This window comes from Bombina bombina, chromosome 2 (genome assembly GCF_027579735.1).
Source record: "Bombina bombina isolate aBomBom1 chromosome 2, aBomBom1.pri, whole genome shotgun sequence".
Classification (NCBI taxonomy): domain Eukaryota; kingdom Metazoa; phylum Chordata; class Amphibia; order Anura; family Bombinatoridae; genus Bombina; species Bombina bombina.
The window spans coordinates 492,675,100-492,690,736 of NC_069500.1; the positions used below are offsets into that span (position 1 = coordinate 492,675,100).

The 15,637-nt window shown below is 38.4% G+C and overlaps 1 protein-coding gene across 1 annotated transcript in view; it reads right to left on the minus strand.

The window, feature by feature from the left end:
• Window positions 1-15,637, minus strand: part of PXMP2 (peroxisomal membrane protein 2) — a 34,262-nt gene that overhangs the window by 13,107 nt on the left and 5,518 nt on the right. The window contains exons 3-4 of the mRNA XM_053702213.1: window positions 8,764-8,877; window positions 7,208-7,370 (exon numbers count right to left, since the gene is read on the minus strand). Coding sequence (XP_053558188.1) covers window positions 7,208-7,370; window positions 8,764-8,877 — 277 coding nt within the window. The remainder of the gene's footprint in view (window positions 1-7,207; window positions 7,371-8,763; window positions 8,878-15,637) is intronic.

The following is a 15,637-nucleotide window of genomic DNA, read 5'->3' on the forward strand; positions in this document are numbered from 1 at the left end:
GACAGAAGCAAAGTAGACAGCGGAAGTAAATTGAAAAGTTGTTTAAAATTGTATGTTCTATCTGAACCATGAAGGAAAAAATGTGGTGTTTATGTCCCTTTCGGTTCAAAAGAGGTCTGCTCTCTTATTAGTATTATCATCATCAGGTATTTGTAGAGCACCAACAGATTCCGCAGTGCTAGATCTCCCTGAGTTCAGTGGCTACAATGAGAAATTTTAAGTTCTTATTTTGCAAGAAAAGAAGTAGGTTGTTTCACAATCTGTTTCTTTTTATGTTTAATTTGATTTAGAATACTTTTTTTTTTTTACTGAAGGACTACTGGTTTTAACTGACACTTGCAAGATTTTGTATGTGATATAATATTTTGTCACTAGGTGGCGACATTCGGTTATTGCATTTTACAGAACTATAGGATCGATCACAATCTTTTGGAAAAGGTTTTCAACAGGACTTTAAATGTCAACGATTGCATGAGAGAGAAAAAGAGAGAGAAAAAGAGAGAGAAAAAGAGAGAGAAAAAAAGAGAGAGAAAAAGAGAGAGAAAGAGAGAAAAAGAGAGAAAAAGAGAGAGAAAAAAAAAGAGAGAAAAAGAGAAAGAAAGAGAGAAAAAGAGAGAAAAAGAGAAAGAAAGAGAGAGAAAGAAAGAGAGAGAAAAAGAAAAAGAGAGAAAGAGAGAAAACATTTTATGTAAGAACTTACCTCATAAATTAATTTCTTTCATATTGGCTAGAGTCCATGAGCTAGTGACATATGGGATATACATTCCTACCAGGAGGGGCAAAGTTTCCCAAACCTCAAAATGCCTATAAATACACCCCTCACCACACCCACAATTCAGCTTAACGAATAGCCAAGCAGTGGGGTGATAAAGAAAGGAGTAGAAAGCATCAGCAAAGGAAATTTGGAAATAATTGTGCTTTATACAAAAAATCATAACCACCATAAGAAAAGGGTGGGCCTCATGGACTCTTGCCAATATGAAAGAAATTAATTTATCAGGTAAGTTCTTACATAAATTATGTTTTCTTTCATGTAATTGGCAAGAGTCCATGAGCTAGTGACATATGGGATATCAATACCCAAGATGTGGAGTCTTCCACTCAAGAGTCACTAGAGAGGGAGGGAATAAAAATAAAAACAGCCATATTCCGCTGAAAACATTAGTCCACAACCCAAAAAAAAAAAAAGTTTATTTCATATTTGAAAGAAAAAAACTTAAATCAAAGCAGAAGAATCAAACTGAAACAGCTGCCTGAAGAACTTTTCTACCAAAAACTGCTTCCGAAGAAGCAAATACATCAAAATGGTAGAATTTAGTAAATGTATGCAAAGAGGATCAAGTTGCTGCTTTGCAAATCTGATCAACTGAAGCTTCATTCTTAAAAGCCCATGAAGTGGAGACTGATCTAGTAGAATGAGCTGTAATTCTCTGAGGCGGGGTTTGACCCGACTCCAAATAAGCTTGATGAATCAAAAGTTTCAACCAAGAAGCCAAGGAAATAGCAGAAGCTTTCTGACCTTTCCTAGGACCAGAAAATAAAACAGACTGGAAGTCTTCCTAAAATTTTTAGTAGCTTCCACATAATATTTCAAAGCTCTTACCACATCCATAGAATGTAAGGATCTCTCCAAATAATTCTTAGGATTAGGACATAAAGAAGGAACAACAATTTCTCTACTAATGTTGTTAGAATTCTCAACCTTAGGTAAAAATTGAAAAGAAGTCCACAAAACTGCCTTATCCTGATGAAAAATCAGAAAAGGAGACTCACAAGAAAGAGCAGATAGCTCAGAAACTCTTCTAGCAGAAGAGATAGCCAAAAGGAACAACACTTTCCAGGAAAGTAGTTTAATGTCCAAAGAATGCATAGGCTCAAATGGAGGAGCCTGTAACGCCTTCAGAACCAAATTAAGACTCCAAGGAGGAGAAATTGATTTAATGACAGGCTTAATACGAACTAAAGTCTGTACAAAACAGTGAATATCAGAAAGTATAGCAATCTTTCTGTGAAATAAGACAGAAAGAGCGGAGATTTGTCCTTTCAAGGAACTTGCAGACAAACCCTTATCCAAACCATCCTGAAGGAACTGTAAAATTCTAGGAATTCTAAAAGAATGCCAGGAGAATTTATGAGAAGAACACCATGAAATGTAAGTCTTCCAAACTCTATAATAAATCTTTCTAGAGACAGATTTACGAGCTTGTAACATAGTATTAATCACTGAGTCAGAGAAACCTCTATGACTTAGAACTAAACGTTCAATTTCCATACCTTCAAATTTAATGATTTGAGATCCTGATGGAAAAACGGACATTGAGATAGTAGGTCCGGCCGTAACGGAAGTGGCCAAGGCGGGCAACTGGACATTCGCACCAGATCCGCATATCAAAACCTGTGTGGCCATGCTGGAGCCACCAGCAACACAGAAGACTGTTCCATGATGATTTTGGAGATCACTCTTGGAAGGAGAACTAGAGGCGGGAAGATGTAAGCAGGATGATAACACCAAGGAAGTGTCAGTGCATCCACTGCTTCCGCCTGAACATCCCTGGACCTGGAGAGGTATCTGGGAAGTTTCTTGTTTAGATGAGAGGCCATGAGATCTATCTCTGGAAGACCCCACATCTGAACAATCTAAGAAAACACATCTGGATGGAGAGACCACTCCCCTGGATGTAAAGTCTGGCGGCTGAGATAATCTGCCTCCGAATTGTCTACACCTGGGATATGCACCGCAGAGATTAGACAGGAGCTGGATTCCGCCCAAGCAAGTATCCAAGATACTTCTTTCATAGCTTGGGGACTGTGAGTCCCACCCTGATGATTGACATAAGCCACGGTTGTGATATTGTCTGTCTGAAAACAAATGAACGGTTCTCTCTTAGCAGAGGCCAAGACTGAAGAGCCCTGAGAATTGCACGGAGTTCTAAAATATTTATTGTTAATCTCGCCTCTTGAGATTTCCAAACCCCTTGTGCTGTCAGAGCTCCCCAAACAGCTCCCCAACCTGAAAGACTCGCATCTGTTGAGATCAAAGTCCAGATTGGCCGAACAAAAGAGGCCCCTTGAACCAAATGATGGTGATCTATCCACCATGTCAGAGAGTGTCGTACATTGGGATTCAAGGATATTAATTGTGATATCTTTGTATAATCCCTGCACCATTGATTCAGCATGCAAAGCTGTAGAGGTCTCATATGAAAAAGGGGATCGCGTCCGATGCTGCAGTCATGAGACCTAAAACTTCCATGCACATAGCCACTGAAGGGAATGACTGAGACTGAAGGTGCCGGCATGCTGTGACCAATTTTAAACGTCTCTTGTTAGAGACAGAGTCATGGACACTGAATCTATCTGGAAACCTAAAAAGGTTACCCTTGTCTGAGGAATCAAGAAACTTTTTGGTAAATTGATCCTCCAACCATGTTCCCGAAGAAACAACACTAGTTGATTCGTGTGAGATTCTGCAGTATGTAAAGACTGAGCTAGTACCAATATATCGTCCAAATAAGGAAACACCGCAATACCCTGTTCTCTGATTACATATAGTAGGGCACCCAGAACCTTTGAAAAGATTCTTGGAGCTGTTGCTAGGCCAAATGGAAGAGCAACAAATTGGTAATGCTTGTCTAGAAAAGAGAATCTCAGAAACTGATAGTGTTCTGGATGAATCGGAATATGAAGGTATGCATCTTGCAAGTCTATTGTGGACATATACTGTCCTTGCTGAACAAAAGGCAGAATAGTCCTTATAGTCACCATCTTGAAAGTTGGTACTCTTACATAACGATTCAAAATTTTCAGATCCAGAACTGGTCTGAACAAATTTTCTTTCTTTGGTACAATGAATAGGTTTGAATAAAACCCCAAACCTTGTTCCTGAAGAGGAACTGGCATTATTACCCCTGAAGACTCCAGGTCTGAAACACACTTCAGAAAACCCTGAGCTTTTACTGGATTTACAGGGATGTGTGAGAGAAAAAATCTTCTCACAGGAGGTCTTACTTTGAATCCTATTCGATACCCTTGAGAGACAATGCTCTGAATCCAATGATTTTGGACTGATTTTATCCAAAAATCCTTGAAAAACCTTAATCTGCCCCCTACCAGCTGAGCTGGAATGAGGGCCGCACCTTCATGCGGACTTAGGGGCAGACTTTGGTTTCCTAAATGGCTTGGATTTATTCCAATTTGAGGATGGCTTCCAACTGGAAGCAGATTCCTTGGGAGGAGGATTGAGTTTTTGTTCCTTATTCTGACGAAAGGAACGAAAACGGTTAGAAGCCTTAGATTTACCCTTAGGTTTTTTATCCTGAGGCAAAAAAAAACTCTTTTTCCTCCAGTGATAGTTGAAATTATAGAATACAACTGAGAACCAAATAAATTATTACCTTGGAAAGAAAGATAGTAATCTAGATTTAGATGTCATATCAGCATTCCAAGATTTAAGCCACAAAGCTCTTCTAGCTAATACAGCTAAAGACATGGATCTAACATCAATTTTGATAATATCAAAAATGGCATCACAAATAAAATGATTAGCATGTTGCAGTAAGCGAACAATGCTAGATATGTCAAAATCCAATTCACGTTGCGCTAAATTTTCCAACCAGAAAGTTGATGCAGTTGCAACATCACCCAAAGAAATAGCAGGTCTGAGAAGATGACCTGAATATAAATAGGCCTTCCTTAGATAAGATTCAAGCTTCCTATCTAAAAGGATCCTTAAAGGAAGTGCTATCTTCCATAGGAATAGTGGTACGTTTAGCAAGAGTAGAAATAGCCCCATCAACTTTGGGGATATTTTCCCAAAACTCTATAGATTTTGCTGGTAAAGGATACAATCTCTTAAACCTTGAAGAAGGAATAAAGGAAGTACCTGGCTTATTCCATTCCCTAGAAATCATATCAGAAATAGCCTCAGTAATGGGAAAAACACCTGGGGAAACCAAAGGAGGTTTAAAAACAGCATTTAAACGTTTATTAGACTGAACGTCAATAGGACTGGTTACCTCAATATCCAAAGTAATTAACACTTCTTTTAATAAAGAACGCATATACTCTATTTTAAATAAATAAGTAGATTTGTCAGTGTCAATATCTGAGGAAGGATCTTCTGTTTCAGATAGATCCTCATTAGAAGAGGATGAATTATGTTGTTGGTCATTTGAAATTTCATCAGCTAAATGAGAAGTTTTAAAAGACCTTTTACGTTATTAGAAGGTGGAAATGCAGACAAAGCCTTCATAATAGAATCAGAAACAAATTCTTTAAAATTTACAGGTATATCATGCACATTAGAAGTTGAAGGAACTGCAACTGGCAATGTACTATTACTGATAGATACACTATCTGCATGTAAAAGTTTATCATGACAACTATTACAAATGACATTTGGTGGAATAATTTCTACAATTTTACAACAAATGCACTTAGCTTTGGTAGAACCGATGTCAGGCAGCAATGTTCCAGCAGAAACTTCAGAGACAGGATCAGATTGGGACATCTTGCTCAATGTAAGAGAAAAAAACAACATATAAAGCAAAATTATCTATTTCCTTAAATGACAGTTGCAGGAATGGGAAAAAATGCAAAAGCATAGGCCTCTTGATAGAGAAGAAAGCAGGAGACAAACATCAATGGGGTATTGAAATAATGAAAAAAATTTGGCGCCAAGTATGACGCACAACGTAACATAAACTTTTTTGGTGCCAAAAATTACCGGAAATGACTCACTTGCGTCACTAATGAAGCCGCCGTGTGAAAGGTCTCGGCGTCACGTATGACACCGGAAATGACGAAGTTGCGTCATAAACGTATTTTTTCGCGCCAAAAAGTTTGCGCCAAAAATTACGCAATAAAGTCTAGCATTTGACGTACCCGCGGGCCTAACACCCGCAATTGCAAAAAAAGTAGTCAAATTGAAAAAAAGACTAAACCCCAGGAAAGAAATACAATTCTTAAAGTGTTTATATTCCCAAATATGAAACTGACAGTCTGCAGAAAGAAATACATGAACCTGACTCATGGCAAATATAAGTACAATACATATATTTAGAACTTTATATAATTGCATAAAGTGCCAAACCATAGCTGAGAGTGTCTTAAGTAATAAAAACATACTTACCAAAAGACACCCATCCACATATAGCAGATAGCCAAACTAGTACTAAAACAGTTATTAGTAGAGGTAATGGTAAACAGAGTATATCGTCGATCTGAAAAGGGAGGTAGGAGATGAATCTCTACGACCGATAACAGAGAACCCATGAAATAGACCCCCGTAGGGAAATTATCGTATTCAATAAGTGATACTCCCTTCACGTCCCTCTGACATTCGCTGTACTCTGAGAGGAATCGGGCTTCAACAATGCTGAGAAGCGCATATCAACGTAGAAATCTTAGCACAAACTTACTTCACCACCTCCATAGGAGGCAAAGTTTGTAAAACTGAATTGTGGGTGTGGTGAGGGGTGTATTTATAGGCATTTTGAGGTTTGGGAAACTTTGCCCCTCCTGGTAGGATTGTATATCCCATATGTCACTAGCTCATGGACTCTTGCCAATTACATGAAAGAGAGAGAAAAAGAGAGAGAAAAAGAGAAAAAGAGAGAGAAAAAGAAAAAGAGAAAAAGAGAGAGAAAAAGAAAAAGAGAAAAAGAGAGAGAAAAAGAAAAAGAGAAAAAGAAAAATAGAAAAATAGAAAAAGAAAAAGAGAAAAAGAGAAAAAGAAAGAGAAAAAGAAAGAGAAAAAGAGAGAGAAAGAGAGAGATTCTTTTAGCCCAATAATTAGTTTCACAGAGAAGAACTTTCCTGAAGTATATCAGTCTGATCCCGCCTAACAAAATCAGTCCAGCCCCAATATACCAGGCAATCTCTCCCTGAAGGAATATGGCAACCCCAGACAATCGTTTCGGCCTTCATTTGGGCTCCTGAGAGTGCACTTCTCTTTTTGTATGTGTGTGTGTGTGTGTGTGTATGTATGTATGTATGTATGTATGTATGTATGTATGTATGTATGTATGTATGTATATATATATATATATATATATATATATATATATATATATATATATATATATATATATATATATATATAAAAAATTGTTGTTGACGCTCTAAGACAGATAAAGTTGTAAGGGCCTTATAGAACTGATAGGATAGTAAATAACCCTAGTCTCCCTGACTATGAGGGTTCCTTCACCTCCAAAATGTTCATCACAGTAAAGAAGAGCAGCAGGAAAGCTGGTGCAAAGATTAATCTGTCCAGAAGGAGTCTGCGAAGCCCAGACAATGGGAGGGAAGAAGGAATCAGCTGCTCCAAATACAGGTAGAAGAAGTGAGATAAAGGTCCTGTGAATAAGAAGCTGGAAGCAAATACAATGTTACTTCAACACGCAAAAAGATAAGACATTTCATTCTCAATACTTTTTATGGATGAAAAGAATAAACATGCATTTCCATGGAATAACATGTATTATAATAATGTAACATTTATAGAAATACTTGTAACCGTCAATATCAGTTAGCAAGAACAAATATATGTATAAAAAGGATCAAAACATTAGATATCACTGCAGAATTTTGCATTTAAAGTGCAAACTACAGACTAATGTCTATTATAAAGAGAGATCATGTAAATATATTAATGCTTTTAATGGAAAAATAAATGAATTCTGTAATGTTTACAAATCATTGTTTTTAAGAAGTAAGCAATCTTTCATGGTCTTAGCAAATATTAATTGAATTCACCCGCTAGTTCAGAAAGACAGCTTTTCCTGACAATTATATTGTTTTTTTAAATACCTAATTAAACTGTTTTACCCAATTATAAAATGTTCTAACTATGTGATTAGGTAAGAGAATTTCATATTGCACTATTGCTTGCATAAACCAATGTGTTTAACTTATATGCATAAGTTAAAGTCAGCTGCACTAATGGAACCTAGCTGAACACATCTGGACATCTGGTGAGCCTAAAGGGACATAATACTCATATGCCAAATCACTTCAAACTGATGCAGTATAACTGTAAAAAGCTGACAGGAAAATTTCACCTGAGCATCTCTATGTAAAAAAGGAAGATATTTTACCTCACAATCTCCTCAGCTCAGCAGAGTAAGTTCTGTGTAAAATAAAGAAATGAACAGCAGCCAATCAGCAGTGCTAAGGTCATGAACTCTTTTACTGCAATCTCATAAGATTTGACTTAACTCTCATGAGACTTCATGGTAAACTTCCTTAAACTGAATATGGAAATAAGATGCGTGTGCACGTAAGCTCACTCCCTTAGCTGTCCCGGGACAGACATACTGATTTGTTGCTTAGAAGTCCTTTACAATAGGATGTGGCTACTGAGGAATTTTTGAGGTAAAATATCTTTCTTTTTTACATAGAGATACTCAGGTGATATTTTCTAGTCAGCTTTTTACAGCTATGCTGCATAACTTCCAAGTGTTTCAACATTTGGGTATCATGGCCCTTTAAGTGTGCAACAAGCAATCACCAGCTAGGTTCCAGCAGTGCATTGCTGCTCTGGAGTTGAATTTAACTATGTTTAAACCTTTTGAAGGGGTTAAACACATCATTATATGCAAACAATAGTGTAATTATAAAATGCTGTAACATATTAGAACATTTTCTTTTTGCACTTTTATGCCCCTTTAACTAGTATGACTATTTAATAGCATATTTGGACAATAATAATGAGAGACTAAAACCACATTTTAATACATAGAAAACAAGCAGTTCATTATTTACCCATAAGCTGCATATCGAAGAGGTCCTATTAAGTCCACACTTGAGGATTTTTGACCTTTGCGTCTTTTTGATATTGCCTGAGCCTGTAGGTTCCCGAGAGCAGACAGAATCCCGCTGTAGAGAGGAGACAGTAATTTTGTTAAAGGGACATTGTACGCTAGAGTTTTTTTTTTTGCATAAATGTTTTGTAGATGATCTAATTATATAGGTCATCTGGGAGTGTTTTTGTAACAATGTATAGTTTTACTTATTTTTTTAATAACATTGTGATGATTTTCAGACTCCTAACCAAGCTCCAAAGTGTGAGATGTATACACGCGTTTACAGACTCCTACTGGCTCCTGTTTATGTTATCTGTCTTTTCATATGGATGGAAGGGGGAGGGGGGAGAAGTGTCTGCTTTTACTGTTTTCCCAAGGTGTCCCAGCTCAAACTCATCAAAAGTGCTAAAAAAAGTAAGTTTTTAAAAAGTTTTATACTGGATTTTTAGATCAGTATCTGTGCATACTATTCTTTATAGTAGTGTCTATTACATGCAGTTATATGAAAATGTGTGTATGCTGTCCCTTTAAGTAAGCATGGTATTTCATAATGCACATTAAAAGGTATATGAAACACAAAAAAAAATATTTTGGAATTCAGACAGGGCATACAGTTTTAAAAAAGTTTCCAATTTAGTCCTAAAAACTGCCTTATCCTTAAAAAAATAAGATAAGGAGAATCACACGAAAGAGCAGATAACTCAGAAACTCTTCTAGCATAAGAAAAAGGTAAACAAAACATTATGTATAGGTTTAAAAGAAGGAGCTTTTAAAACATTCAAAACCAAGATAAGGCACCAAGGTGCAGACAGTTGGTTAAACATGCTTAATCCTAGCCAAAGCCTGAACAAAACTATGAATATCTGGAAGATTAGTAATCTTCTAGAGAAAAAAAATCTGAATGAGCTGAAATCCAACCCTTCAAAAGCACTGGTGGATAAACCCTTATCCAAACCAACTTGCAACACCAAGAAAAGGACACAGCCTTACAAGCCTGTATCTGAGTCTCAATAACAGAATCAGAGAATCCTCTCTGCTAAAAACTATTCGTTCAAACTCCATGCAATCAAGCTTAGATATTTAAGACCTGGAAGAAGAAATAAAAACAGACATTGAGACAGAAGAACTGGATACAAAGGAAAGGACCTTGTACAGTACCTGGAAAGTTAGAGATTCATCCAAGAGACCATCAGATCTATCTCTGGGAGACCCCAAAGATCCACTATCTGACTGAAAACATCCAGATGAAGAGACCACTCTCCTAGATGCAAGGACTAGCAACTGAGAAAACCTGTTCCCCTGTTGTCCACTCCAACAATATGAACATCAGAAATTCGACAATTGATTTCTGCCCAGGAAAGAATTTGCAATACTTCCCTCAAGGCTAGGAAACTGTGAGTGCCCCCTTGATAATTGACCAATTACCAACAGAGGCCAACTCTAAAGGGCTCTGAAAACTAAAATAGGAAACCTTGCCTCTGAGGAGACCAAAACCCCTTGCACTCTCTGAGACCCACAGATGGCCCCTCATCCTAAAATACTTACATCTGTAGAGATAACAGATTAAGTAGAACGAACAAAAGAAGCCCTCTGCAGAAAAAGCTGATGATTTAGCCACCAAGATAGACTGGCTTGTTCTGAAATCTAGATGAATCTTTAGAGATAGAGTATGATCCCTGCACAAATTAAGAGAGAAACGCTCAATCTGGTAACGAACAGTAGCATAATAGCTTGTTCTATGGCTATTTACCACCCAAGAAGCAGCCTCTTTATGCTCAACATGTGCCTTTCACAGAGAAGAACTTTCCTGTAGCATATCAGTATGATCCTGACTTAACAGTACAGTCCAGCTCCGAAATATCAGGCAATCCCTCTCTGAAGAAGGGAAACAGCAAAAGCCCAGAATTACGTTTCGGCCTAGTGTGGGCCTCGTCAGTAAGGTGCAGCCATATCCCTCTAGGCACACTGAATAATGGGTCCACGTCTGTATTCCCACATCACACTAAGTAAGACTTCCCTAAGAGTCATAATTTGCATAAGTTAAAAGAGAGAAACCCTCAACCTGTGAAAGGGCATAGTGTGCTAAAAGAATGCGCACCCTGAGTTGCAATAAAAATGAACAGGCATATAAGTTATTCTAGCTTTTTTCTATCTCAGGAGTGCTGTTGTCTATCTTCTAATATTTATGCAAATTACTCATGGACCTCCCTAAGAGTAATGGGGAAACCAGACGTGGACCCCGTGCACACATGCCCTTAGAGATACAACTGCACCTCACTGACGAGGCCCACAGGAGGCCGAAACGATCATTTGGGATTGTTTTTTCTCTTGTTCAGAGAGGAATTGCCTGGTATTTCAGCGCTGGACTGTCATTGGGCAGGGTCAAACAGATATGCTACAGGATATTTTTTCTCAGTGAAAGGGCATAGTGTGCTAAAAGAACGCGCACCCTGAGTTGCAATAAAAATGAACAGGCATGGAAGTTTTTCTAGCTTTTGTTCTATCTCAGGAGTGCTGTTCTCTCTCTTCTAATATTTATGATCCCTGCACCACTACCTATGCATACAAAGCTTAAGAGGCCTCATGAGAAAGCCAACAAAATAGCATCCAAAGCTGCAAACATGAGACCTAACAACTCCACGCAAAGAGAATCTGAGGGAAAAGAAAGAGACTGAAGGTTTATACAGGAGGACACTAGACTCATCCTCCTTAGACCTATCAAGAAAAGACTCATTAAAACTGACTCTATCTGAAACCCAAGAAACAACAAATTTAGTCTGAGGAACCAGCAAACTCTTTGGCAAAATGATTTACCAACCATTTTGTTAAAGAAACAACAGTCTGATGGTGTGAGAATCTGCTAAATGAAAAGATGAAGCTTGAACCAAAAGCATTAGATAGGTCAGAATGCATTAAAATATAAAATACATTTATTGCATAATTTAGCCGGAGATAAAATTCTCAGCTTATTTAGGGACAAAGTAAGAAAGCTCCATAACTGCAAGGAACTTATACAGAAGTTAAGTGCAGAAAAAAAAAAGAAAAAAAGAAAAACAGCTAAATGGTAATATCCCCATAAAAAAAAAAAACATTAAAGAAAGGAGAAACACTTACCCCCTCTGAAAGGAACTCTTAAAAATTTACAAATTCAAAAATAATAAAAGAAGAGAGGCGGTAGTGTCAGGGTTTTTTCCCTGATCTGTTTGCCATGTGCTGCTGGCAGCCATTTTACTCACCTCTCTTCCTGACTCTGGTGCATACTGTGTGATGCTGCGTTTGTGAGAGCTCCTGTGTATTACCTGGCTGTCTGACGTCCCTCCTGGTTCTTGATCCCTGGCTTGTTCCTGACTCTGCTGTTCTCCTTGTTCCTGATTCCGGCTCGTCTGACTATTCGCTTTGGCTCCTGACTTGGCTCGTCTGACTACCAGTTCTGGTTTTGATTCCTGGCTTGTTATTTGACTTGTGGACTTTTTATTATTTTTTGCTATTAATAAAGATGTCTCAGTCTTGTCTCAGTCTGATTCCTGGCACCCTGACAGGTAGTAAACAGAAGACCTGTTATCTAAATAGTGTACATATGAGAGGAGGTGCTCATCAATCTAGCACCTTATAAAGAAAAAAAGTACGCCAAAACGTAACGCTATCACGTTGGCCCAGAAGCCAACATGCACCAACGTGCGTCCAAAAAAGTACACACAAAAAATCTGGTATGCATTTAAAAATATACGCGAGCAAAAAGCCATTATGCGTTAAAAAATGTACGTGAGTGCAAATTAAGAGGAATTACCTAAAAAATATTAAACTGTCCCAAGGTCCTATACATATAACATCAACCACCTAACAGACTTATAGAGTGCCAAATAATAAAAAATAAAGTACTTACCAATAGGCACCCTGCTTCTGGAGGAAACCAGTAGGAAGCCAAAATCAGTGCTGAAACATAACAGCAGAAGATCTGGAATAGGAGTATATCGACAAACCAACAAGATTAGGCAAAGGACAAGTCCATGCAACATATGTGGAAAGGCTTGCGACTAAATCCCAATTGGTGAAAAATATGCTACTACTTATACTCCAAATACATCACTCCAACAATCACTGTACTCTGAGGGGAAATGGGCCTTAACTCGGTCTAAGAACCCCTCTCACTGAAGAATCAAATACACATCTTTATTCTTCAACCTCCTCCAGTGGAAGCAAAGACAAAACTGAGGTGCCAGTGAGGTGGGACTGGTTATATAAGGTTCTTGGGGTTTGGGAATCTTTGCCTCCCCCTAGTGGCAGGGAAGAGTAATTCCCAGGAGTAATGGATCTGTATGAAAGCATTTCCATAAAGATTAAGGGACATGAAACCCAAACTTTTTCTTTTATGTTTAGGTAGAACATACAATTTTAACCCCTTAACGACTGAGGACGTGCAGGGTACGTCCTCAGAAAAAAGGCAGTTAATGCCTGAGAACGTACCCTGCACGTCCTCAGTGTGGAAAGCAGCTGGAAGCGATCCTGCTCGCTTCCAGATGCTTTCCGGTTATTGCAGTGATGCCTCGATATGGAGGCATCCTGCAATAACCTTTTTAAGTCATCCGGTGCAGAGAGAGCCACTCTGTGGCCCTCTCTGCACCGGAGATCGGTGGCTACCTGCGTTGGTGGGTGGGAGCCGGACCGGGAGGCGGGTGGCGGCCATCGATGGCCATGTGGATGTGAAGGGGGGCGGGATCGTGGGCGGGGGTGGCTGGGGGCGCGCACGGGGCGCGCGCGCGTGCACGGGAGGGTGGGGGCGGGCGCGTGCCCGGGGTGGGAGCGGGTGGGAACCGCTACACTGCAGAAAATGGGGAAATAAAAAATATATAAAAAAATAAAATTGAAACAATCAGCAAGGTGGTGGGGGTTTGTCTGTGGGGGGTGGGGGGGGGGGAAGCTACACTACAGAAAAAAACAAAAAAACAACAAAAAAAAAGCACTTTTTATTGTAAACTGGGTACTGGCAGACAGCTGCCAGTACCCAAGATGGCCCCCAATAAGGCAGAGGGGAGGGTTAGAGAGCGGTTTTGGGGGGGGATCAGGGAGGTTGGGGGCTAAGGGGGGGATCCTACACAGTAGCATATGTAAATATGCTAAAAAAAATTCATTTTTTTTTAAAACCCTTTTATTTTAGTACTGGCAGACTTTCTGCCAGTACTTAAGATGGCGGGGACAATTGTGGGGTGGGGGAGGGAAGGGAGCTGTTTGGGAGGGATCAGGGGGTGGGATGTGTCAGATGGGAGGCTGATCTCTACACTAAAGCTAAAATTAACCCTGCAAGCTCACTACAAACTCCCTAATTAACCCTTTCACTGCTAGCCATAATACACGTGTGAGGCGCAACAGGATTTAGTGGCCTTCTAATTACCAGAAAGCAACGCCAAAGTCATATATGTCTGCTATTTCTGAACAAAGGGGATCCCAGACAAGCATTTACAACCATTTGTGCCATAATTGCACAAGCTGTTTGTAAATGATTTCAGTGAGAAACCTAAAATTGTGAAAAATTTTACGTTTTTTTTAATTTGATCGCATTTGGCGGTGAAATGGTGGCATGAAATATACCAAAATGTGCCTAGATCAATACTTGGGGTTGTCTACTACACTACACTAAAGCTAAAATTAACCCTACAAGCTCCCTAAAAGCTCCCTAATTAACCCCTTAACTGCTGGGCATGATACACTTGTGGTGCGCAGTGGCATTTAGCGGCCTTCTAATTACCAAAAAGCAACGCCAAAGCCATATATGTGTGCTATTTCTGAACAAAGGGGATCCCAGAGAAGAATTTACAACCATTTATGCCATAATTGCACAAGCTGTTTGTAAATGATTTCAGTGAGAAACCTAAAGTTTGTGAAAAAATTTGTGAAAAAGTGAACAATTTTTTGTATTTGATCGCATTTGGCGGTGAAATGGTGGTATGAAATATACCAAAATTGGCCTAGATCAATACTTTGGGATGTCTACTAAAAAAAAATATATACATGTCAAGGGATATTCAGGGATTCCTGAAAGATATCAGTGTTCTAATGTAACTAGCGCTATTTTGGAAAAAAATGGTTTGGAAATAGCAAAGTGCTACTTGTATTTATGGCCCTATAACTTGCAAAAAAAGCAAAGAACATGTAAACATTGGGTATTTCTAAACTCAGGACAAAATTTAGAAACTATTTAGCATGGGTGTTTTTTGGTGGTTTTAGATATGTAACAGATTTTGGGGGTCAAAGTTAGAAAAAGTGTGTTTTTTTCCATTTGTCCTCATATTTTATCATTTTTTTTATAGTAAATTATAAGATATGATGAAAATAATGGTATCTTTAGAAAGTCTATTTAATGGCGAGAAAAACGGTATATAATATGTGTGGGTACAGTAAATGAGTAAGAAGAAAATTACAGCTAAACACAAACACCGCAAAAATGTAAAAATAGCCTTGGTCCCAAACGGACAGAAAATGGAAAAGTGCTCTGGTCACTAAGGGGTTAAACAACTTTCCAGTTTACTTTTATTATCAAATTTGCTTCATTCTCTTGGTATGCTTTATTGAAGGAGCAGCAATGCACTTCTGGTTGCTGACTGAACACATAGTTGAGCCAATGACAATCAGTATATATATGCAGCAACCAATCAGCAGCTTGGACCTAGGTTCTTTTCTGCTCCTGAGCTTTCCTAGATAAACCTTTCAGCAAAGGATAACAAGAGAATGAAGCAAATTAAATAATAGAAGTAAATTGGAAAGTTGTTTAAAATTGTATTCTGTATATGAATCTTAAAAGAAAAATGTTGTGTTTCATGTCCCTTTAGGCAATTAAA